This window comes from Anolis sagrei, chromosome 1, assembly GCF_037176765.1.
Source record: "Anolis sagrei isolate rAnoSag1 chromosome 1, rAnoSag1.mat, whole genome shotgun sequence".
NCBI lineage: Eukaryota > Metazoa > Chordata > Lepidosauria > Squamata > Dactyloidae > Anolis > Anolis sagrei.
This window is the reverse complement of record NC_090021.1, coordinates 12,232,035-12,259,295: the sequence shown is the minus strand read 5'-3', so window position 1 is coordinate 12,259,295 and position 27,261 is coordinate 12,232,035. Positions and strand designations below refer to the sequence as shown.

At 38.3% G+C, this 27,261-nt stretch overlaps 1 protein-coding gene across 5 annotated transcripts in view; it reads right to left on the bottom strand.

Annotated features, from left to right (window-relative positions):
* Positions 1-27,261, bottom strand: part of XPO1 (exportin 1) — a 60,294-nt gene that overhangs the window by 25,088 nt on the left and 7,945 nt on the right. For 4 of the 5 annotated variants that reach the window (XM_067462768.1, XM_060754626.2, XM_067462778.1 and 1 more), the window contains 5 exons: positions 20,351-20,482; positions 17,716-17,817; positions 13,397-13,469; positions 179-240; positions 41-85 (listed from right to left, as the gene is read on the bottom strand). In XM_067462768.1, coding sequence (XP_067318869.1) covers positions 41-85; positions 179-240; positions 13,397-13,469; positions 17,716-17,817; positions 20,351-20,476 — 408 coding nt within the window. In that variant the 5' untranslated portion in view covers positions 20,477-20,482. The other variant, XM_067462785.1, reaches the window with a different exon arrangement.

Below are 27,261 nucleotides of genomic sequence, written 5' to 3'. Positions count from 1 at the left end.
AATTCCTGCAGTATTTTGAAAGACCAGGAATTTAACTTACCTGGACAAGAATCATATTTAACTTCCCAATGTATACCTTCTCTTTCTGAAGGGAAAAAGAGAGGGAGAATTAAGGCTTGTTTTTAGTTGATCACACACACACACAACTTTAAAATTCTCCCGCTCCAAAAAAACTCACTTCAACACATGTTGGATCAGATGAAGTCTTGATAATTAAGCCAACAACATATTTTTTGATACCTAGAAAACATCAAAGAATGATTACCTATAAAAACTATAAACTGGCAATTAAAGACAGCAACTGTTGCAACATTCAGATTAGATATTTCATTATATAATTTATATGAGTGAAACTTAATGGAACTCCCTAAAACAAGAAGACTAGCTCCTTAATGTAAATAATTAAGTAAGTGAATTTAAGTAGCCTTGAGTAGCTCACAGAAGTATTTCCTGGGTTAAGAGAAGTGTGGTACTAAATCCAAGAAAGGTGCTTTAGATCTTGCACAAGGAGAATGGTGGGATCTAATCTGAATAAATAAGGAAATCCAAAATAAATATTCTTTAGGGTGATTAGTTACATTCCAACCAACAATCTTAATGGCTGGATAAGACAGTTAAGCACAAGCTCTGGCTCATTTTCCTCTTGCACAACAGGGCCTGCGAGATATAAGGTAGTAGATTCTGCTACATGAATCTGTTACCTTTTGAGGTATAAGTTCAGCACAACAGATCCTGCACTGTATCATCATTAGACTGGCATGTCACAACGGGTCCTTGGCTTGGAGAAATGCTACTTCATACCCACCACTGAGTCTGCTTAGATGATATTTTATGCTTTCCAAACACATGCGCTCCTAAAGTTATGAATCATTATAATAATTTACTAAGCATGAATCAGGATGTTCCCCCCATTTCGAGGAAAAATATTTTGATCTGCGTCATTTACTAGCCCTTATTGTGAGAAAATTCCGGATGCTTACATATGTAGAAAAACCACTGTGTTCCCTTGCCCTTGCATTTTGTGTGGGTTCAGATAGCTGAGTAGCAAGACTGCATCTGTCACACAAATCCAGATACTAACATGGTCCCAACCGTTTCATAGTCTGCTCTGTTTTTATCACAGTCCCTTTTCAGCCCATCCTTGTGCAATTAAAAAAAATCCTGTTAACTCTTCTTTAATTCTCCATTGGCTTTCCCATCAATTTCTTATCAAACTATAAGATGGCAACTTTCAATTCAAAACACTCATTTGCTGGATAGCAACAATCCAAGCCTTCTCTCCATTCCTGGCCTTCCTATTTCCCCACTTTCGCATTCACAAATCTTTTCAGTCTGCTAACTTCTCTCCATCATTAGACTACAGCAACAATATTTATTCCATTCAACATTGCATCCCATTCATGATGGTTTTGGATTTGTCCTACACTTTAAAAATAGGTTTACTATAAAAACCAGCATTTTTCCATGCATGGTAATTTTTTTCCTAAGTTAGTCAGAAATCTCTCTCTCTCTCTCTCTCTCTCTCTCTCTCTCTCTCTCTGTGTGTGTGTGTGTGTGTGTGTGTGTGTGTGTATATATATATATATATATATATATATATAATCCCACACCGTTGGCTATGCTGACAAAGCAGATCCCTCTTCTCTTTATCCCTTTGCATCACTTAATAACCTGATCTCCAGAGCGAGATGGGAACTCAGGAGGTATACAAGAGAGGAATTGGTGTAGCAATGGACAGATTTGGTTATCCTCACAGAGGAAAAATATGCATGAAAAAAGAGAGGTACAGCTTTGAAATGTCTAAACCTAAGTGACTATTCTACAGAACAGCTGGTCCAGAATTAATCACAAGTATTGCTAAGAACTATTTTGAAACATTACAATTTTTCAACTGACCAGAAACAGTGCTAATAAAACAATTACATAAATGGGAAAGTGCCACGTCAGTCATATTTTATCTCAAAAGAGTAAACTTTAAGGCTGAAATAATTATTAAAAGGGAACTTGAAATACAATGTCAGTCGTTCCATTCAACCACAAAAGAAATTCAAGTAGGATGCAACTGCAGGACAGGAACTACCAAGAGGTTGCCAGCACAGCTTGTATGCTGTGTTAAGAAAGCCATTAAACGAAAAATGGCTTTCTTTAGCTCAGTGGTTCCCAACTTGTGGTCCATGGACCACCAGTGGTTCCCCTAGAACTAAAATATGGTCCACAGTCTCACTGCTACTAAACGGTTGCAACAAGAGTGACTGGTCTTGTGAAACGCTCTTATAGTGCCAAGGCTTATTAAATATGGTTTTTTTGTGGGCGAGCAGATGGCGACTACTTGGTGGCATATGCTCTGTATTAGAAACTAGAGCTGATGTGGTCAATCCAATGCAATTTTCTGAATCAGCACCCCCAAATAACTAAACCGAATCTAAAGTTGACAAAAAACTGATTTGCAACCCTTTTGGTACTAATGTTGGAGAACGGTCCCTGGTCAAAAAAAGGTTGGGAACCACTGCTTTAGATGATGGGAGTCTCATCCCATGAGGTAAAAAAATGCAAACTGAAAAGAGGAATGAAAAAATAGATGTTGCAGAATGCACTATTGTTTCAAAACCAACAAATAATTCAGCAAAACAAATCTAAAGAAAGAAACTGTCCAAGAAAAGTGCAGCTTGATGGATGACAATGAAGTTAAGGGACTACTAAGTGAGTCAAGTCCATATCAGCAAACTTTCTTTTGATGTCTCTTGAATGAAAATGTAGGGCAGATATGTAAGTCAGAATCAATGTTTTCAAAACAGGCAGTCAAAGGAAGTGAGAAAAACAATAACGACTAGACATCAAGACCATATTTAAAAACTGAAGAATAGTTGCCAGGTCTGGATGACATCTTGAAAGGTATTTGTATTTTAAATACTTATGCAGTATCCATTTTGCAGTCATCTCCTAAGGAAAAAGACACAGAAGCACAAGGAAGCTGCACGGACACGGATGCTGTCAAATCTTGAAGCAGGCACCCAAACACCTGATCCTAGACCACCCAGTTACCGCACTTTCTTTTTACCTTTTTTAAAACATTTTTTTAAAAAAGGAAATGGAACCAACATTTATTTCTTATCCCCTCTACCTATGGAGGTGGAGAACAGATTAAAATAAAGCAAAAGACACATAACAAAAAAAACAAGCACTAATGAAAGTATGTAATCAATTAAAAGAGCATAACATTAGTTTAATAAGCATACACATGTATTAAATTCATAATGTAAAAACCGTCTGGATAGGACTGCCAGGAGAGTTTGGTCTTTAAAGTGGTTTTAAATGCAGACTGGGTATCCAATTGTCATATTTCTTTTGCCAGTTTATTCCAGAATTTGGGGGCAGTTGATGAAATAATCACATGGTTAACAGTTCCCAGCCTGACTGTAGTAAATGTCTTCCAGATGATTTGAGTGTACTGGGCATATTACATGGGAGAAAGCAATCCGGTAGACAACCCGGATCCAAACCACGCAAGGCTTTAAATGTGAGAACCAATACTTTGAACTTTGTCCAGAAACTAATTGGCAGTCAGCTGAATAATTTTAATATAGATAGGTGCAACATGACCATTCCTAGACTCACCAGTAACGTATCTAGCTGCCATGTTCTGTCATTATTCAAGTTTTTGAACTTGGCACACAAGTAGTTCAGTCCAACATATATGAATTGCAGAAGTCCAGCTTTGTGGTTACAAATGAATGCACTATCATCTCTAAGCCCTCCAGCTCCAAGAAGGGATGAAGCTGGCATAGCAGCTGAAGCTAGTAGTTAGTATTCCTATGGGCAGTCACTTGAAGCAATGGTTCCAGAAGAAACTCCAAGCTATGAACTAGTCTCTCAGGAGGAGTGTAATCCCATCCACGACTGGATGACAAACTTCCAAGCCAAGATCAGGAGCCTTAATAGTAAGTTCCTCCCACTTTTCTGGATTGGGTTTGTGCTCCCCCGCTCCCCCAACATATAACCTCAAGGCTGGACTTCTGCAATGCAATGTTTGTTGGCCAACGAAGGCATGGAGAAATGTACTGAGAGCACCCTGTCCCAAGCCTCCAGATGATCTCTCCTGAGCACTGGGGATAGAATGGTACTTTGTGGTATGCCATATGGCTATCCCTGGGTGCAATCCATTAGAACCTACTTAAAACATAGAACCGAAAGCACTGAAGAACAGTTCCCCCCACTACCAAAGCCCTCAGGTGATCTAGAACAGTGGTTCTAAACCTGTGGGTCCTCAGGTGTTTTGGCCTACAATACCCAGAAATCCCAGCCAGTTTACCAGCTGCAAGGATTTCTGGGAGTTGAAGGCCAAAACATCTGGGAACCCACAGGTTGAGAACCACTGATCTGGAAAGACACCATAATCCAGTGGTCCTCAACCTGTGGGTCCCCAGATGTTTTGGCCTTCAACTCCCAGAAATCCTACAGCTGGTAAACTGGCTGGGATTTCTGGGAGTTTTAGGCCAAAACACCTGGGAACCCACAGGTTGAGAACCACTGCCATAGTCAATAGTATTGAATGCACCTGAGAGGTCCAAAAACACTGAGACACACTTCTAGAACACAACCATACAACCTGAAAAACCTACAAGAACCTACTGAGATACACTTCCCTTGCTAATGCCCAGGCAAAAATTATCCATAAACTAGAAAAAAAATGTTTTAGAAATTAAAGTAGACAAGCGTATTAACTTGAAGGTTGATACTCTATCATTAGGGTATAAATAAATTATTATAATTATATATTTATATAAGATTTATTAGATCCTACATGAATAATTATAAAAACATTTACATGTATATTACTAATCTACTAACAAAATTAACTTTAAGATATGTATATAGTTGACTGCCATCAAGAGTAGAAAAGGTAAGTTTCAATTAGTTAATTAGATAAAATACAGGGAAGGAATGCGATGTAGAATTGGAAGAGAAGAGGAGGAACAATATAAGAAAATAAATCAACGCAGATCCTGAAGGATAATCTGTTATTCTTGTTAGAGAAAGTGTTGTACTTTGAACTTTTTCCCCTTTTACTTCATTTTCTCCCTATACTAAAGAAAATGTATAATAATACTTCCTTCCTCTCTATGTCTTTGATGATAAAACGGACTCGTGTGTAGTACTATTTAACATGGCCCCATGACTTACATACTTGATCCTGTGATGTTTTCCATCTTTTTCCCCTTCTTTAATTGTTTATTTGGGTTAATTTTCCTCGTTTTTTGAAAACAAAATAAAAATTTATTTGCACGTAAGAGTCTCAACTCCAGATTCTACTCTGAAGCAAAGGATGGTTGGACACACTTGCTAAAAACCCACCTTCATTTGATTCACAAATGAAAATGGAAATACCGTATCTATTTCCCTCTTTTTTTCTTCATATTTGCACAATGGGTTCAAATCTGCAAGACCAGATGAACTACATCACAGATTATGATTGAAGGAAATTGCTGACATACCTGCAGAACCACCTGCCATCATTCTAAAGAAATCTCAGAAAACAGGTGAGTGTTAGAGGACTGGAGAAGAGAAAACATAGTTCCTCTTTTCAAAAAAGGTGATCCAAAAAACTGCAGACCAATCAATCTAACCTCAATACCAGGAAATGAATATGATCCGATTATGCAGACATTTGTTTCCAAATTTCTTGATGACAAGGTAGTAAATAGTAAGAGTTAGCCTGGGTTTAAAAACAAATCCTGCCAAATTAACAACTCTTTTTCTTATTGTAGAATATAGATTTGGAAAGGACCACAGGGGCTATCAACTCTAACACTATTTAGCCATGCAGGAATACATAGTACCCCTGACAGTCTGTTTAGAAACTTCAAAGGACAATCTACCAAACTCCAAGGCGGTGTATTCCACTGTGGGAAACCTCTCACCACCAGGAAGTTCTTCCCAATTTTATGTGGAATCCCTTTTCCTGGAGTTTAAATCCACTGTTTCATTATCTGGTGTGTGAAGCAGCAGAAACCCCTCCCTCTTCAATATAATAATATTTCAACATGGCTATTAAGTCACCTGCAAAGTTCCTCTTTGCCAGGCTAAACATTCCCAGCTCCCTAAGCTGGTTCTGATAGAGTTTGGCTTCCAAACGTGTGATCATTTTGGTTGCCCTTTTATGGATAAGCTTCAGCTTTTGTCAAGATCCTTCTTGATTTCTGGTGTCCAGAACTGAGGTGAGGTCTGATCGAACAGAATAGAGTGGGATTATGATTTACCTTAATATAAACACTTTAATTGATTCATCCTAGATTATGTTTTGGATGGCGTGATTTTAATTGATGTTTTAACCATTTATGTTTTGTTTGGTTTTAATTGTAATTGTTTATTTGACACATACATCTATGGCATCTAATTGCTGCCTGTTGTTAGGCCACCTTGAGTCCCCTCCAGGGTGAGAAAGGCGGGATACAAATATAGTAAATCTATATAAATAAGAATGTAATGTTCGTTTGTGGGATTAACAGAACTCAAAAACCACTGGACGAATTGACACCAAATTTGGACACAAGACATGTAACAACCCAATGTATGTCCTTCACTCAAAAAATGATTTTGTCATTTGGGAGTTGTAGTTGCTGGGATTCATAGTTCACCTACAATCAAAGAGCATTCTGAACCCCACCAACGATGGAATTGAACCAAACTTGGCACACAGTTCTCCCATGACCAACTGAAAATACTGGAATGGTTTGGTGGGTAGTGTCCTTTGGTTTTTGGAGTTGTAGTTCACCTACATCCAGAGATCACTGTGGACTCAAACAATGATGGATCTGGACCAAACTCTACACAAATACTCAATATGCCCAAATGTGAACATTGGTGGAGTTTGGGGAAAATAGAATCTTGACATTTGGGAGTTGTAGTTGCTGGGATTTATAGTTCACCTACAATCACAGAGCATTCTGAACCCCATCAACTCTAGAACTGGGCCAAACCTCCCACACAGAACCCCCATGTGGGCCACAGCAACGCGTAGCAGGGGACGGCTAGTAAATAAATAAAAATAATCACATTGGCTTTTTTAGCTACTGCATTACATTGTTGACTCATGCTCAGCTTGTGGTCTACGAAGATTTCTTACTTCCTTTTACACATACTATTTTCAAGCCAGGTATCACCCAGCTTATAACTGTGCATGTCATTTTTTTTTCTGCCTAAGTGTAGTAATTTGAATTTATCTCTGCTGAAATGTTTTGGCCCAGCTCTCTAATTGTTTGTTTAAATTCTGATTTTGTTCACTGGAGTATTAGCCACCCCTCCTAATTGGGTGTCATTCGCAAATTTGATACACATGGACTCTATTGTATCATTCACGTGATTAATAACAAAGTTTTAACAGCACCACGTCCAGGACAGTACCCTGTGACAACCCACCAGTCACTTATCTCCCAAATACACTCTGGGTTTTGTCAGTTTATAGTAGCACTGCCTGGCCCTCATTTTATTACTTAAACAAAATTTCTGCAACCATTTCAATGAAGTGAATGCCAACTTAAAAACTACAGGTTAAATATGCCATTTGGACGAGAGGTGTGCTGTAAAGATTAAGTAAGCCTGCACCCTAGACTGAGTTAGATTTCAAGGTCTTAATTTTCGTACCGCTAAAATTATTCTATGAATACAACTAAATAATCAGTTATTTTACAAGGTTAACTTTAAGTAGAACTTGGAGAACTTTGAATGTCCAACCACAGACAGAATATAACTTTTAAAAAAGGCATATTGTGTCACTAATTCCCAACCCTATGATGCCAGGGGAAGTCATTACGGGTGCTATCAGCATTCTGCCAACACTCAGCAGTATTTCTCCTTGCTGTCAATCAGCTAGGGGCACACAAGTGGTGGACCAGTGCCAGTGACCTGTAATGGAGTGGATGAGGGCCAATGAACTGAAACTAAATCCTGGTAAGATGGATGCTGATCCATGTTGAATGAGGCCGTGCTCCTCCTGCAGAATCAAATATGTAGCTCAGGAGTATTCTTGGATCCATCTACACTGCTGGAACCAGAGCTAAACTCTGTAACTCAGTGTGCAGGGACTAGTTTTATCTGGCCTGCCAGTTATCGCCTGGAATAATTGGGAGACGTAGTAGTTCATGCACTTGTAACTTCCCAATTAGACTACTGCAATATACTGCATGAAGGATTACCCTTGAAGATGATATGGAAGTTCTAGTTAATGCAAAACATAGCAGTTAAACTACTGATCAGAACATCTTAGAGAAATATGACACCCAGCTTTAAATGATTGCCTGCAAAAGCAATTCTAAACTGAATTGGAAAGCACCAATGATGACATGTGGTGCTGTAAATAGTCTGGGATCTCCAAGCTTGAAATGGTCTGAGATTTCCCTGAAGGAAGGGGGGACCTTCTTCCATGTCCACCAATATGAGGTATTCATTTTGCAAGCACATGGTGAAGCGAACTTTGCTGTCATATACTGGTTTTGGAATGCCTTCCCCAAGGCTCTAACTCAAGGGTCCTCAAACTAAGGTCCGGGGGCCGGATACGGTCCTCCAAGGTAATTTACCTGGCCCTTGCTCAGGGTCAACCTAAGTCTGAAACTACTTGAAAGCACACAACAACAACAACAACAATCATATCTCATCAGCCAAAAAGCAGGCCCACACTTTCCACTGAAATACAAATAAGTACATCAAGTGTTTAAATTGTTCTTCATTTTAATTATTGTATTGTTTTAAAGTGTTTTTGCACTACAAATAAGATATGTGCGGTGTGTATAAGAATTCATTCAGAAATACCAGAAGAAGATGACTGGAGAATAAAAATGTTGGACATTAGTAATTTAGACAGACTTACTTTTCTACTACTGAAAAACAAGGAAACTGGAAGAAAAGAAACAGACTGGAAAGACGTCATCGAATACTTAAGAGGAAAGAAGAAAGAGACAATGATATAGAGGAGAAAGGAGAAATCAAGGATGAAAACCAAAGAAGAGGGGAAAGAAATTTAAAAGAGAAGAAAAATAAAGAACTATTCTTTTTTATTATTATTATTTTTATCTTCTACTTTAGGATAAGATTAAACAAAATGAACAGAAGATTTTCGGAAGACACCAGGAGGTCGAGATACTCCTACTTTTGGGCTTTTTTTTAAAATCTTTTTTTTTTGCCCCCCCCTCCCTTTACCCATCTTTTCTATTTCTTCCCCACCTCTACACTTAACCCCACCTTTCCCCCCTATATATATATATATATATATATATATATATATATTCTTCTTTCTTTCTCTTCTTTTTACCTTTTTACCTATAAGCATATTTGTATGTAAAAACCTCAATAAAGATTTTTTTTTTTTAAAAAAAAGAATTCATTCATTTTTCTCCCCAAATTCTAATCCGGCCCTCCAAAAGTTTGAGGGACTGTGACCTGGCCCTCTGTTTAAAAAGTTTGAGGACCCCTGCTCTAACTGATAATGATGCTGGCTTCACTCCACAACCAAATGAAAACATCTCTTCTATCAGAATTCTTATGGTCTACTAATATTATCTCAAGCTGTAGTATGCTATTTTAAATTTGTCTTAGTTTTTAACTGTTTAGTGCAATTTTCAGCTATTTTAAATTATTATTGTGAAACATACCAAAGTACTTTCTCTATCATGAAAAGAATATTGGAGATAGATACAAATTTTGTTACAAGAGGTATTTAAAAATCAGATTACAGTAAGATTCAGTATTATTTTTACTGGGACTTCAAAACGAATAAACAAAATCCATGCATTTCAAGACAGTACATGATATGATTATTGCAGTAAGACTACTCAAAAAATGAATTTTCCCTGGCTGGGAAAATCACAACCTGGTTTTCCATAGGACTGGTGAACCATTTGGAAATCTGCATCAGTAATTTTTTTTATTGAGAAAAGCAACAAACACAGACCACCAGGAAAACAGTACCTATATCTGATTTAGAACAAGGCAATGCAAGTAGAACCACAGGGGGAATAACCCATGTTTCAATGGTAGGGTTAAAAAAAAAGCAATACAACTGTTTGGTTGGTTTACTGTAATTCCCATTGAATTAAGGCAACCTAATAAACTTATTTATACTTTTCACTTCAACACAAAGTGGCAATGATCTACGTGTAGGACCTCTAACTAGAGACAAGAAAGGATAGGCTGTATGTAAGAGCCATGGGCAAAATCCATGGTTCCAAAGTACTTGCAAAACTAGAGGGCGCTGGTGCTTTCTTGCTATAGTGTTGCTAAAGTTCGGGGGTAAAAATTGCAGAACTCTAACAAAACTTTCAAAATTTAATTATTATTTTGTGATTTGCAATTTTTATGACAGAACCAATTAGGAACTGCCATTTATAACGAAATTTTGAAACTTTTGTTAGCATTGTGAAATTTCCATCACCAGAACTTTAGCAACACTATAGTAGCAAAGCACCTGCACCATCTAGTTTTGTAAGTACTTTAGAACCATGGATTGCCCATGCCTAGTAAACAACATCACATTGTTTATTAATCATTTATCTGTAGTACGCTAAGTGCATTGGCTCTAATCTTTTCAACAAAAGAATGAGAAAGGCTGCCAGCAGAGTAAATATGATAGCCTAGAAATAACACTAACCAGTTGCTTCCTCCTCTTTTTAATGATGCTGTTCTCTAGTCTTCTACTTCACCACTTTAGGAATTAGGTCTCCCCCCCCCCCCAAAAGCTCAATAAAACGAAAGCTGGATATCTCTCTGCTCAAATTGTTTATTAAACGTAATACTTTCGACTAGTGGTCCCCAACCTTCCTAATGCCGTGACCCCTTAATACAGCTCCTCATGTTTTGGTGACCCCCCAACCATACAATTATTTTTGTTGCTACTGTCATTTTGCTACAGTTATGAATCATAATGTAAATATCTGATATGCAGGATGTATTTTCATTCACTGGACCAAATTTGGCACAAATACCTGATATGTCCAAATTTGAATAATGGTGGGGCTGGGAGTGGGTGTGTGACTTGAGAGTTGTAGATGCTAGGATTTATAGTTCACCTACAATCAAAGAGCATTCTGAACTCCAACAACAGAGGTGGCCCTAGGTAATTTTCAATGGTAAGCAAACAGTATTCCCCCTCCCCCCCAAAACCAATCACTGATATATATTTTCTGTTCGTCGTGGGAGTTCTGTGTGCCATATTTGGTTCAATTCCATCATTGGTGGAGTTCAGAATGCTCTTTGATTGTAGGTGAACTATACATCCCAGTAACTACAACTCGCATATGTCAAGGTCTATTTTCCCCCAAGAGCGCCTCAAGAAAATCAACTATACTGCGAATGTTTACTTTGCGTAATGGGTTGAGCCGCCCTTGTCCATCTACGATAGGACTGGAGAAAACTTGGCACACAGAACTCCTACAACCAACAGAAAATACTGGAAGAGTTTGGTGGGCATTGGCCTTGAGTTTTAGAGTTGTATTTCACCACATCCAGAGAGCACTGTGAACTCAAACAATGAGGGATCTGGACCAAACTTGGCATGAATATTCAATATAGCCAAATGTGAACACTGGTGAAGTTTGGGAGGGATAGACCTTGACATTTGTGAGTTGAAGTTGCTGGGGTTTATAGTTCATCTACAATCAAAGAGCATTCTGAACCCCACAAACAATAGAATCGGGCCCAATTTTCCACACAGAATCCCCATGACCAACAGAAAATACAGGAGGGATTTGGGAGGAATTGACAGTGATTTTAGTGGAGAGCACGCCTGCTTTCCTCTTCCTGCTTGGAGTCTCAGAAACAGCCTTCCCCTTGGCTGAGAGGGCAGCTGAGAGGCTGGCCAATCACAGAAGGAGGAGGGCTTTTAGCGGGAGGATTCAGTGTTTCCAAAAAAGAAGAGACGGGCAGGGAGAGAGATCTTCAGCCTTCTCTGCCGAAGGGGTTCCCAAGAACATTGGAAATACATCTTCTTTGGCAACCCCTCTCAAACCCCTCGCGACCCCCCCCAGGGGTCCCGACCCCCAGGTTGAGAAAAGCTGCTTTTGATAAAAATGCACCCCCTTAAAATTTTATGTGGCCAGTTTCACTCCTATCTCACGAGAGAGGTGTCAGTATATTTATTCACCCATGAAAATATACTTAGGGCATATATCCTACCTACTTGTTTTAAATGGAGGGCAAAAAGATGACAGCAATGACAACATGAAGTTTCAAGTAGTATATTCAAATCTGCAGCAACTGTCCTTTTATGCTCTGCTGAATTTTCTGTTCTTTTTAGCTTGCCAGCCAACACGTAACTTTTATGTATACTGACAGCAGTTAAATAATGTCCAGAGTCAGTTCTTGCACCAGCTAGCCAGAGTTAACATCACAGTCTGTGTCTAGCACTTCAGTCAGCCAAAGATTTTCTACTTGAAGCTTCAATTAGGTAAGCATTAAATTAAGTGCCGAAAGTTTATACTCTGGACAATGAACCACGCTCAGTAGAGGAAAAGCATCTCTCTGGATGGAACTGATGACAACCTTAAATTTTAGCACCCTCTCTTATACTTCATTCTTCTTCTCGGCAGTCTCTCTTATTTAAGAATAGTTTAGAAATGTGCAACCACCAACTCTATCAGCATTCTTAAAGCAAAACTCTTCATTTCTAAACAGGATTATTCAGTTCACTCCAATTCAAGAGTTGTGTATGGATCAAAGTTGGCCCTCAGCTCCAGTGTCAACAAAACATACAATTCAATTTTACTGAGGTTTGTTTTTATACATCAATCCAGTTCTCAAAGCATCAAATCTTAGTTACAACACTGTATACTTCTTTGTGGTTGGTGAACAGCTACATAAATATAATATGCTGTGGTAAATACAACACTGCTTTCTCACATCATCAAGAAAAACAATAGAAAGCACAGAATTACAATTCAGTGGCAAAAACACTTCTTTGAACACGGAGCTACATCTTCTCCATTCACATCATCAGTACAAGTAGCAACAAATGAAAAAGGTGAAGTGAGGGGATTGTTAAATTAATTTTTATTAGACTGTAATAAAACCCAATCTTTGTTAATAATTAGAAATCAGATCAAATATTTGAATCTTATAGCACAGTGGTTCTCAACCTGGGGTCCCCAGATGTTTTTGGCCTTCAACTCCCAGAAATCCTAACAGCTGGCAAACTGGCTGGAGTTTCTGGGAGTTGTAGGCCAAAAACATCTGGGGACCCCAGGTTGAGAACCACTGTGACATGTTCTGCGTGAAGTAACATCTAGAATACAGGTAACACATGTCTTCAGCAATTACAACTGTACCAGGAGACATCAAAAGACACAACATAGTACCATCAACGAACACAAACAGTTTTATTAGAAAGGCAACATGAAAAAAAAATCTCTACCTTCACACTGGTTTCTTGGAAGAATTTTCCATCTTGTTTTTATCACATTTTCCAAGATCTGCAGGCCATAATACTGAAAATTGGAGAAATGAAATATGTGAATATGCTGGATGACTAACAGCAGCATTCAGGATTGTCATTCGAGCTGACATCATTGACACTTATCTAAGATTAAGTTGGTTAAACACAAAACTATTCACCCATTCACTGATTTTCTCCCATGCATTTTTTCTCATTTTATCTTTTGCTATTCTAAAACTTCTGCTGTTTGATCATGATCACATCAGAAGGGGAAAGAAAAATGCTTTGGAGAGCTGAATGAATTTATCTGTAAGGGGAAAAATAGCAGTCACCAAAAATGCACAACCTACATGACTGCTCATAAGTTCAGATATACAAATGAGTTTAGCTACTTGGATGTATATGGCTTTCTGGCTTGAATAGTTTAGGCTGGGGACTTAACATAACAACCTCTAAAACTTTCTGGAAAATGTACAGTCTATACTTGTCTAATATGTTCAACTTAAAGAACAGGAAGACAACGTGGGTTTATTTTAAGGTACAATAGTCTGTCCCGTAAAGCAGATATATCTAGCCTTTCAAGATTAACGTTTGTGTTCAAGTCAAAAGTTCACCAATCCCATATATACCATGAACTTGTTTTACCTTTCTGGTAAGCCAGCCAAGACATGGTTCAAAACAATGTATTTTGTAGGAAATCTGAAACACTCTTCAACCCATTTTATTCCTTTTCTCTCCTCAACTTACAAGATGTCCAACATGACGTCCATAATAATGTGTACAAAATTAAGGACATAATTAAAAGCAAGAACACAATAAAGGAGCAAAATGGGTAAAAGAGGTATAGCATTCCCTTTAGACAGAAAATGGTGGAAAGACAAGAGGAGGCAATACCTGAAAGGCAAAACTGTGTTTGAGTGATAAGATGATTGGCCAAATGTTTGTTTGAAAATAAAAATCCTCCTTCAAGACTGTTAGTGTCTATACAGAGTAGAGTAACTAAAATTTCAGCCAAAGGGATCATGTAAGCCTCATTTTGAATAAGCAGCACAATGTAGACTGTCCCAAACTACATTGTACGCCCTTTTTGAGACTCGTTTTAGTTTATGTTACATTTTCCTGCTACTTTTCTTTGAACGTTCAGTTTCTGTTGAATTCTAAAACTCTACAGAATTGTGCACATTCAGGAAGGCATCTCTGGCTAGTCTACTATGTCCCTAAGATAAAAGTTTTCAGCTAGAAGTTGCAACCTCAACAAGTTATAGGTGAAAGGTGGGAGAGACTGTCATTTGTAGCTGTTTTTACTTATTGTTTGTTCAGCAGGTCTCTCACTGCTAAAGTAAAGAGCTATGTTTAAAACTGAACAGCAGGCTTCCTCCTCAGCAATAGGAACCAGTGCCAAAGAAACAGCAAGCAAAACCCTGGCAATGTGTAGTTTTCTTCTCTCTTCCCCAACCCCCAAATGCACATAACTTCTTTGTTGTGTGGCCTAAATCTCAAGTGAACAAACATTTCTACTGAACACTGGTGGCATTCATGAAGCTGCTCTGAATAGGTTCCCAAGTTGTTCAGCAGCAATCAGACCAGTGTGCATACCACATCTGCACAACAGTATGCTCATGACAACATTTCACATCCAGAACCTCCACTAATCAACACTATGGTGTGATACACAAGTCACGGCAAGAGTCCTCCTTGTCCTAACATTAGTTCCACGTGAGTCTACTCTTGCTTTACATCACTGGAGAGGACATCCATCAGTACATCTAAGAAGAAATCTAGTAATTTTGGGAACCACGCATTTTCAGAAACATACCTGGGCTCAAAGGGAAGAAAAGAGTGTGGAACTACAACTAGCTTATTCTGAATCTGCAGCTAGGTGTTGAAAAAACTAAACAGCAAGGCAGGTTTATATTCCTTCTTTCCAACTATTATAGAAAGTCATAGAAAGATAAGAGATGGACGTGTGTGCTTTAGGTTTCTTGTAAACTTGTGCTGATACTGTTTCATTGGTGCGTTTTCTTTGTCTCATGTTGTTTGTGTACCACCTTCTTGTTCTTCATTAATAAAGCAAGATATTAAGTAAAGTATAAAGGCTTGTAACCAATTCAGTTCCAAGTCTCCCAAGTACAGTATTATCTACCATGACTGCCAGGGGTCCATAAGGATTCCAATATGTAGTTAATTTCAAAGCATGCTTATTCAGGATCATTTCAACTGCAGATACCAAAATGTGTGGAATCCAATACAAGTAGACTTCCTTGCACACTAGGACACCACTATTTATCTTCCCACCTGAACTGTCTCTTTCCGCAAACCCAAAATCTCATTCATGAGTTCCCAATCAGCATCGAGGATGCACTGAAGTGGACAGGGTGTTAGCCTTCAACCTGTTGCACTAACACATACCATTCTGTCTGAGGGAGATTCATGGAATAGCTCACTGAACCCTGCTTTCTGCTGGTAAAGACACGCACACTGACCTATAGTTCCTTTCTTCACAGCCTACCATTAATCACATAAACACTCTACACTTAAATTAGGATTCAGTGATACATGCACTGACCCCTTCCATCTTCTTCCTCTCTGTGCAGCATTAGGAAGAATAATTTGCTTTTCTCTTCTATGAGCAAAATACACACATATAACATACACAACACACCTAACATATAAAGGAAGGAAAATAATCAAGTGACACTGTGACCATTTTTCCTGCTTGCTAACATGTAAAGAGATCTTTCTTTCATTATTATCTAAAATTAATATGAGTATACAGCAAAGATTCAAATCTACTAGTCTTGTGAAGAGACGTCAGGACGTATCTCCAAAGCTTTGTGTACATAAATTATCAAAGACTTTATAGAGCATTGCCTTCCACAATAGATGTGTGCTTATCTCTATTTAGATTTTTTTTTCAGGTCTCAAAAATTATACATATGATGCAATTCATACTACAAAAGATGGGACAGAAATGGCCAATTAATGAAAAAGTGTATACAATGATCCCTGTGGCAGAAATTATTATGGGACATTTATTCTATGTACCAAACCCGTCCCCTCCCGCCACCCAAGAAACCAAAACAAGGAAAAAAGCAATTGATGAACAGAATTCAGTTAAAGGGAATCAAAAGGGTAGACCTTGTGGAGGCCTGCCGTCAAAGCCTAGCTGTGTCAGTTGCACAGGAAGACACCCCTTTTCTTCCTATTACAAGCAATCAACATAATGGAACATTATGATTAATATCAGGTAGTGTTAACAGCTTTAAGAAAAAAAATGACTGCATAAAAGCCAAATGTCATAGTGCATAAATTTAGCACCAAATCATTTGCAATTTATGTAAAGTGAAGAATTCTTTACCTGTTGCTTTCTTTCTGTTCCTCTAATCATCTCATTTTTCACAAGACAAATTTGAGTTTTAAAAAATACTGTTGATAAATCAACTTAAACATTAGTAATGTCTGTGAGTATAAAAAGCAAAGTTTACCAGGCAAGCAAACAGGCAAACATGGTTACTTAAATTTAGTACTTTGAGGAAGTTCTTAACTTTGTTCTAAATTTACAAAGCCTTCTTTTAAAAAAAATATATTAAAAGACTTCCATAACGGCCATCCAAATTCTGCAGAACCTCAGTGGAGCATGGCTATATGCTACTAGTTACAAGGTATGCCAAAGTGTATGTTCAAAGAATGTGGCCATGCACAAATTTCAATGGTATGATAACCACTTTCACATGTTCTACAACTTGCAATTAACCCTTCAGAAGTTGCACAGCAGAAACATAACTGCAGAAGGCCGAACAAGCTCTGCTTTATCTAATACCTACCCTAATTATATGACTTTATTAACTGTGCTGCACACCAAGTACAGACTGTATCCAAATGAAGAAAGTGTTTGGGGTGCCTAGCCTGATTCAAACTGTACAGAATAATACCAGTCTTTCAAAAACATTGAGGAACTTATTTGGTCCTCAGTTATGTGTACTGGCTCTCATTAACCTAAATGAAAGCCATACACTTTATCTAAAGACATGATATTGCTACAAAATTTCATAATACTCAAATCTGTTCATATTACAACCAGAATTTTTAACAAATCCCAAGTGACCCACAATTTTACCCCCAAAAAAGAAAAAAAAATGAAAATCTCATGGAAATACTGTGTGATAGTATAGGGTCAGACTAAAGGAATCTGAAAATAAACAAAACGTTAAAACAAATGCTAACTCTAAAATTGGAGATACCTTCCTCAAAGCCTGAGTGGAAGAAAAACAGAATTCAGTTAAACATCATGTACTCACTTTGGTGTTCATGTTCTGAGAGAACTCCAGAATAGTATCAACTCTTGTCCATGCATCAGGGTGTTCCTTTAAGTGAGTCAAAACCTCCTGTGCCATCCTTTGCTACATTAGGGGAAATAAATAATTAACAGCTATCAAAATAGCTTTTACGAAGAAGCTTACATTAACTTTTTCCTATTTAAGATAGCAAAGGCCCATTCACTGGAAAGAAAAAAAATATATATACATGCATACTTTCCCCCAATCCTTTCTGCCCAAAAAGTTTATTTGCTGAGCTTAAAGGAATACCTTTCCAAGAGAACACAAGTTTCACTGTCAGTTACCCATATAGGTGTGCTTCCTATGGAGTGATTTAAGCAGAAATCACATCAAACTTCTTCTAAAAGTGATTAATTTAGCGGCTTATTTGCATCAGAGGCAGCTGAATAACCTCAGCCACACTTGGTAACAACTTGCAGCAAAATGTGCCCAACACAAAGAGTGAAGGCCAGAGCAATGAATCACACAGGGACACAGTGGGCAGCCAGTGCGGCAGATGGCATTTTGGGCACGCAAGAGTCTTTAATTATTAAATGTTTCTCTCTTACAGTGCAACAACTATTCTTTTGTGGTCCACTACTGCACCCTGCCACATAGTTTGAGAAATACTGGTATAGTAAACAAGTGCACTTTTGATGATGGATAAAATTTAGGGAGTTTGTGTCTTTATCATGAGTTGTATGATGTTTTAACTTGTATTAGTAGCATTGAATCCTTGCTGTAAGCTGGTCTGAGTCCCTCTACGGAGGTGAGAAGATCGGGATATAAAAGTTTTAAATAAATAAATAAAAAGACTCAGTAGAGCAGTGTTTCTCAACCTTCTTAATACCCCAGCCCCTTAAAACAGTTCCTCATATTGTGGTGACCCCCAACCATAAAATTATTTTTGTTACTACCTCATAACTGTAAATTTGCTATTTTCATGAATTGTAATGTAAATATCTGACATGTAAAATATATTTTCATTCACTGAACAAAATTTGGCACAAATACCCTATATGTTCATATTTGAATACTGGTGGGGTTGGGGAGGATGACTGATTTTGCCATTTGGGAGTTATAATTGCTGGGATTTATACTTAATCATGCTCTAAGCTACTTGTTTTTAAGATAAGAAAAGCACAGATATATTTTACAAGTGTGTATTTAACGTATTTATTTATTTATTTAAAACTTTTATACCCCGGTCTTCTCAACTTCCGCAGAGGGACTCAGGCCAGCGAACAGCAGAAAATCAATACACAAATACAACTAAAAACATAATCACATCATAGTAAGTTAAAATACAAACAAAATAAATACATAAAGCCAAAACGCCAAGATAAAATCACATAGACAGTTAGAAAGACCATGTATGAAATTGCATAATTTTCGAAAACATTTATACAAAAATGCGATGTTTTATATATTTATATGCAATAAATATACAACGATATTACTTAAGAACGCCATACAAATGAAAGTCTAGCTCAGTAGTTCTCAACCTGGGGTCCCCAGATGTTTTTGGCCTTCAACTCCCAGAAACCCTAACAGCTGGTAAACTGGCTGGGATTTCTGGGAGTTGTAGGCCAAAAACATCTAGGGACCCCAGGTTGAGAACCACTGGTCTAGCTCTTCTGAAATCTGATAAATTTCAATAAATCTGGCAAATACATACTTTAGTATATTCAGACTGCACTTGTATCACTATATTTTTAAAAGATTCAATAAGAAAAGTTGGATTGAAAGAAAGCTGGTGTATTCAAGAAATCTGACCAACTTCCAAGTCATGATGCAGCTAGGCAAGAACCCCACTAAAGCATACTGCTGTCTGAAAATACATGAGATATGGAACCAAAATGTGCAAAGTGGGGAAATGGTACATCATTAGCCTTGAAAACCTGTAGTTTGGAACCATCTTAAGAGAGAAATGGAATAGGTGACTCCCCCAGCTCATTCCAATCTCAGTATACAACGTCAAAATCTATGTGAAGACTTCTGAACTATTTTAATCACAACCCAGCATATAGTGAATGTGTAAAATAGAATGAAAGCAAATAGTCTAGTTTGATACCCTATGATGTATCAAACTAGACTGCAAATGAGGGCAATGGAGGAAAGACAATGGTTTACACATGGAAAAAGAAAAAAAAAGTATGAAGACAAGGGGTCAAAGGAGAGAGACAACATGCATATAGAGAGAATTAATGATTGGACTGTGGCAGTTTTGAAAAGTCTCCATTTGCCCTTCAGTTACATGTATCATCATGAAATCAGTTCTGAAGGAAGGTGCAGGGACAGCAAAAGGCCACTATAATTAAGTGTTCTGACTGAAGGACAAGTGTAAAACAAAGTTTAGTCAAATTAACTTATCTTTTACTTTTCTGCTACTGGTATGTGTATCAGAGCAGAGCTTTTATCTCTCTATTATTGGTATGTAAATCAGGCCAGAAATCAATGAAGTATTTTTCAGAGTAACTTGTGTATGTCTGTTCAAGTAATGCTTCATTGCAGCTTCACCAGTGTATAGAGTCATTAAGAGAAGATACGATTAATTCTTCATTGCTAAACCTCTGGCACAGTCACATCACATGTTTCTGATTTCCAAATACTCTACCTGGGCTCCTTCTCCATGATACAGGCAGTTCACCACATTATCCAGCAGATTTATATCCAATTTCTGGTTGAAATCCAGCAGCTGCCGTGCTGCATGGTCTGCTAACATTGTCATAATTGCTGGCATAGATTACTGAAATGTTAAGGAGAGAAATGACGTTAAAGAGAGAACAGAAGTTTGAAATTCAATTAAATACAAAATTCAAAAATTCAAAATCCCTTCCAAATGACTTCAGGATCGTTTCAATGCTTTTACAAATAATGTTTGTCATAGCAAATTCTTAAATACTATAAATGAATAAACTTATGCTTCATTAGAGTCCAGTCTCTTTGTAAAAGATTGATATTGTTCAAGTCAGGAAACAATGTCTAACCAAGAATTTGACAAAGACAGCTACATGCCGCTCGACAACAGTACATGTGAAAAAGATCTTGGGAGTCTTTGTGGACAACAAGTTGAACATGAGCCAAGAGTGTGATGCAGCAGCTAAAAAAAGTCAATGGGATTTTGGGCTTCATCAAAAGAAGCATAGTGTCTAGATCAGTGTTTCTCAACCTGTGGGTCCCCAGATGTTTTGGCCTTCAATTCCTAGAAATTCAAACAGCTGGTAAATTGGCTGGGATTTCTGAGAGTTGTAGACCAAAACACCCGGGACCCACAGGTTGAGAACCACTGGTCTGGATCGAGGGAAGTCATGGTGCCTTTGTATTCAGCTTTGGTTAGGCCTCACCTGGAATACCATGTCCAAATCTGGACACCACAGCTTAAAAGAGATATTGACAAACTGGAAGGCATCCAAAGAAGGGCAACTAAAATGATCAAAGGTCTGGAGACTATGCCCTATGTGGAGTATCTTAAAGAGCTGGGGATGCTTGCAGAGGAGATGGTTGAGAGGAGACATGAGAGCCATACATAAATATGTGAAAGGATGTCATAAGGAAGAGGAAGCAGGCTTGTTTTCTACTGCCCTGGAAACTACGACTTGGAGCAATGTGTTCAAATTACAGGAAAGGACATTGCACCTGAACATTGGGAATTACTTAGTGACGGTAAGAGCTGTTCAGCAGTAAAGCTCTCTGCCTTGGAGTATGGTGAAAACTCCTTCCTTGGAGGCTTTTAAACAGAGACCAAATGGCCATCTGCCAGGGGTACCAAGATTGTGCTTTCCTTGCATGGCAAGGGGTTGGACTAGATGGGCCATGTGGTCTCTTCCAACTCTTATCTTCTATGATTCTATCTTTAATACCTGTAAAGAATAGTGTCTGACTCTGTTTCTACGAGCTAGCAACATCATTAACTAGAAGAATAATGGCCAGAAAATAAAGCTTGGGCAAAAAAATGTATCTTTGAATTATGTCATAATATATTCTGATACTAATAAATGGAATATTCTGAAATAGCTGGTTTATTTTACTGTCTATATTGCTTTTTTCTTTAGGATGCAAAATTCTCCATTAATCTACTAAATTATATTATGTAAAAACATAATATTTTACATCTCTCATTATCCCTTCTCTGTTGTCTACCTGAACTGTCTAATTTCTTACCCATTATGCAATTAGTGTCCTCTCCTATTATAACAAATCTCTCTGCAAATGTATTGTTTCTTTAACATCTGTTCCATAAAAATTCCTAGGTTATTACATGAATAGTATATGACCCCAAATTTATAATTTCCCCCCTTATTCTTCCTTTAACAAATCTCACCATTTATCTTTTGTAAGATTTACTGTTTGAATATTACAAGCCTTAGAAATATTAAAATGATAAAACTCATGAAATAATTATGTATAGTTAGGTTGTCGTAGTTTTTTTCGGGCTATATGGCCATGTTCTAGAGGCATTCTCTCCTGACATTTCGCCTGCATCTATGGCAAGCATCCACAGAGGTGGTGAGGTCTCTGAGGATGCTTGCCATAGATGCAGGCGAAACATCAGGAGAGAATGCCTCTAGAACATGGCCATGTAGCCTGAAAAAAACTACAACAACCCAGTGATTCCAGATATGAAAGCCTTCGACAATACATTAATCATGTATAGCAAGCAAAACACTCTTATAAGCTCAACATGTGTGATAGCATGTTAAATTTAGCATGTTAGAGCCGCAGAGCTCTCCAACCCCATACAAATTGTGCCAAGATGAACAGCCAATAGCTACTTTTTGACACTGTTGCATTTTCCCCATAATTCCTTGCTTTTAAATAGATTACACTGTCCCCCCGCATGGTTTTTGAACTTTTCTCGACTAAAGGATAAACCCCACCCAAAGTAAGAAGACACTTACAAAGCTCTGACAAGACACTTAAACTGTGAAATTAATCGCACACTTTTATACACTTTTCCATTCAGAAAGATCAATAATCTTATGATGCTCCAAACTAGGAGTTTTCAAACTTTTTCAGCTGCAGAGCCCCCTTTGAAGCAAGTTTCTTGTGGAGCCCCAATAAATGTTTATATATTATATTATATATAATCTCTCTCTCTCTCTGTGTGTGTGTGTGTGTGTGTGTGTGTATGTGTGTACACACACACACACACACACACACACAATTCACTTAATTTAGTGGAAGACTCCAGAGGCCAACCCCCTTTTGACATGAAGCAAAAGCACCCACAACAGATGCCCACCCAGTCTTTGTAATAATAATAATAATAATAATAATAATAATAATAATAGGAGCAACATCAGGGGGCATCCAGTCCAAACTCCTTTTACCATGCAGGAAAAGCACAATAAAACACCCCCTGAGAAGTGGGAGGGAAATAGGGTTTTGGAAGCAAGGAAGGCAAGGAAAAAAGGCTTTTGGTGGTGAAGGAGGTGAGAAAAAAAGTCTTTTGGGGCCAATGGAGGAAGGGGGAAAGGCTTTGGTGTTAAGGGAGGCAATGGGAGTGGGAGGGGGAAAGCTTCATGGAGCCACAAGGGCTCCATGGAGCACACTTTAAGAACCACTGCTTTAAACTATTCAACTGTGCTATGTTATGAAAATGGGAACAGAGATGAATAACTTCAGTGGGACCACTTTTCTTCCTGGGACTCTCCAGGCCTGTGAGGTCCAGAAAAAAAAAAAAAAAAACCAAAACTAGCAAACAAGAAATGCATTTCTGGTTTTGAAATATTCGGTTTTGAATGTTAAACCATGAAGGAGGGCACTGTAATCTATTCAAACGGTTAAGGGCCATTTCTATGGGCTTCCAGGAGAGCTAGTGCCCCTTTCTGCCAGAAGGCAGCAAGTCTAGGGGAATGCTGGAAGTATGGGATCCACAGGAATCACTATGTATCCCCCAAACACCTTAACAATACATTCAATGGAGTTATTCCCAGGCTAAATGCATGTCCTGTTGCAATATAGATCTGCCTCAAAGTATTACGTTTCTCATTGGAATAATTATGCAGAAAGTTTTCATTTACGATACTGTACCATTATTAAAATTATTGCTAAACAAGATAACTGACCAGAACTATTTTTATAGTACTGATGATGGCCATAGAACTGACTAAAGTGGAAAGTTAAAGAAGCATTCTTATGTTTAATTCAAGAGGCCCATGCCCGCCCAGTATAAAAAGTGAAGTTCATTTAGCAAGTCCTGGAACAACAGGAACAATTTCATCCCCATGTTACTGTGAATCCTCTCTCACTTGTCAATTTACATAATGATATTCTGAAAAGAACTGTAAGGGTTGTCATCATTTAGTTATACGCTCTCCTCTTTTTATAATCGACTAGCTTAAAGTATCAAATGACAACACTGCTTTCTATGTTTGGCCACACACTTCGTTTAGTGCTCTGGACAGAACAGTTAAACACACAAGCTTTGAAGTAGCATTTTCATACAACTTTCAACATAAACTTCTATTTACAACACTATCAGACACTATATATAATATATCTATTTTGCAAGCTTCACCAATAAAGAAAAAATACCAACATTCATGGTCTCGCCAAAGTATCTATTGTGCAACAAAAAAAAAAAAAAAAAGACAAGTACTCATGAAGCTTAGTATGGAACATTACTACAGCTTAAGTTTATGTGTCAATACATTTTATCCCATATACAGGCAGTCTCCAAGTTACAAACAAGACAGCTCCTGTAAGTTTGTTTTTATACCGACCAGGTACATTTTTAAGTGTACCTCCGGCCATATATATATATTCATACATACACACACACACACACATATACATACACATACATTCATATGCATGTATAATACATACATATATATGCTTTGGATGGCATTGGAAAGAGTTAACACCTCTGTGGTGTTTGTTTGGCTGCCTGTGCCTCTGTTCAAAAGATTTCATCTCACTTTCTTTCCCTGTGACAGTTGGATTTTGAAAAAATTGGCTTGTTGTGGAAACAAGGATTGGTGATAAAGCTTCAGTTGAGACACCTATTCCCTATGATAATAACTCTTTCAGGAGTGAATTTTCCTTCCAAGGAGTAGATTTCTCCCACTTCCTCTTGTCTCACCCCCTTTTCTTAAATATGAGTAGTTTGTAAGTCGGATGTTTGTAACTCGGTGACTGCTTATAGTAGTCATTTCAGCAGAAAATGAGAGAAATGATGTAAATATAGCAGAATTTGGAGGCTGGTATGTTACATCATGAACTTGCATGGCTTTCAATCCACTTCTCCAGATTGAACCTCAAAGGTGGTGCTGGATTCCTTCATCCCCATCTTTCATTTCATGCTGAGAGACCACATGACTCTCCCTTTGAAAAGTGAAACATTCCAGCCTCAATACTTCACAGATCAGCCTTACCCAACATGGCATACTCCATATGTGTTGGATTACTATTCCCATCAATTCCAGCCAGAAAAGAGGAAACCATGAAAATGAACAAAATCTGCCTACCAGTATTTTAAAAAATCTAAATTGAAGACAGTAAAGAAAGCACAACACTCAAAAACAGGGGGATTCCAGACAAGAAACAATCAGGGCCAGCTCATCACCTTCCAACAAAGGATTCCCCTAGGCAGGAAGCAGCCAGGCTTTGAAACTGCAAAGCTATCCAATGCTAATCAAGGTGATCAATTGCAACATTCACATTTGCCTCCAACAGACAAGAGTTCTTTCTCCCACCCTGGACATTCCACAGATATATAAACTCCACTTGGCTAGTTTCCAATAAACCTCACAACCTCTGAGGATGCCTGCCATAGATGTGGGTGAAATGTCAGGAGAGAATGCTTATGGACCATGAAAACTCACTAAATTGTCAGGGATAGTGCCAGTTATACATATTACAAAGTTTATCAGATTTGGGAAGGTGAGCATAGAAAAATACAAGCTTGAAAGAACAGGGGTGGCCATTTTTAAGTAACCTTAAGCAACCTGAGTGGAAGTGATTACATATAAACTATGTCTAACCATCTGAACAGGAAGCATTCCTCACTGATCTCCACATGTGATCAGGATGATTACAACAAATGGCATCAGGAGACACTTCCACTTTCTGGGCTGCTGTGCGTTTTCCAGGCTGTATAGCCATGTTCCAGATGCATTCTTGTCTCACCCCCTTTTCTTAAATATTACCCTAGGCAGGAAGCAGCCAGGCTTTGAAACTGCAAGGCTATTCAATGCTAATCAAGGTGATCAATTGCAACATTCACACTTGCCTCCAACAGACAAGAATTCTTTCTCCCACCCTGGACATTAAACTCCATTTGGCTAGTTTCCAATAAACCTCACAACCTGCATCTATGGCGGGCATCCTCAGAGGTTGTGAGGTCTGTTGAAAACTAGGAAAGTGGGTCTTAGATATTTGTGGAATGATGTCCAGGGCAGGAGAAAGAACTCTTGTCTGTTTGAGGCAGATGTAAATGTTGCAATTGGCCACCTTGATTAGCATTTAATGGCCTTGCTGTTTCCTCTAGGCAGGAAGCAGCCAGACCTTGAATCTGCAAGACTATTCAATGCTAATCAAGGTGGTCAACTGCAACATTCACACTTGCCTCAAACAGACAAGAGTTCTTTCTTCCATCCTCGACATTATTACAGATATTATTACAGATATATATGCCCCACTTGCCTAGTTTCCAACCTTTCAAAGCCAACCTTAAAAACTTTGGCATAGACACAGAGAACTGGGAAGCCCTGGCCCTTGAGTGCTCCAGCTGGAGGTCAGCTGTGACCAGCAGTGCTGCAGAATTTGAAGAGGCACGAATGGAGGGTGAAAGAGAGAAACGTGCCAAGAGGAAGGCGCATCAAGCCAACCCCGACCGAGACCGCCTTCTACCTGGAAACCAATGCCCTCACTGTGAGAGAAGATGCAGGTCAAGAATAGGGCTCCACAGCCACCTATGAACCCATAAAGAAACGCATAATGGAAGACCATCTTACTCGTCCAACGAGGGATCGCCTAAGTAGGTAGTTTCCAATATACTTCACATTAATAATAATAATAATAATAATAATCTTTATTTGTACCCTGCCACCATCTCCCCAAAGGGACTCGGGGCAGTTCACAGAAGCACTCCAAGTGCCACATGCAGATAACACCACATAAGTATAAATAGAATGACTTAAGAATAATCAACAATGCATAAAAATCTCATTAATAAAATTACAGAAATTTGAAAATTATAAAATTCCTGAAACGCAGTGGGACCTGTCGGTCGGCTATGTGTCATAACAATCAATCAAAGTGCGGGCCAGTACTATCAATGATTCATCACATTGGCCATGGAATACTCTGGATCAAAGGCCTGTCTGAAGAGCTGTGTCTTTAGACCAGGGGTCCCCAAACTAAGGCCGGGGGGCTGGATACGGCCCTCCAAAGTCATTTACCTGGCCCTTGCTCGGGATCAACCTTAGTCTGAAATGACTTGAAAGTACACAACAACAATCCTATCTCATCACCCAAAAGCAGGTCCACACTTTCCACTGAAATACTAACAAGTTTAGA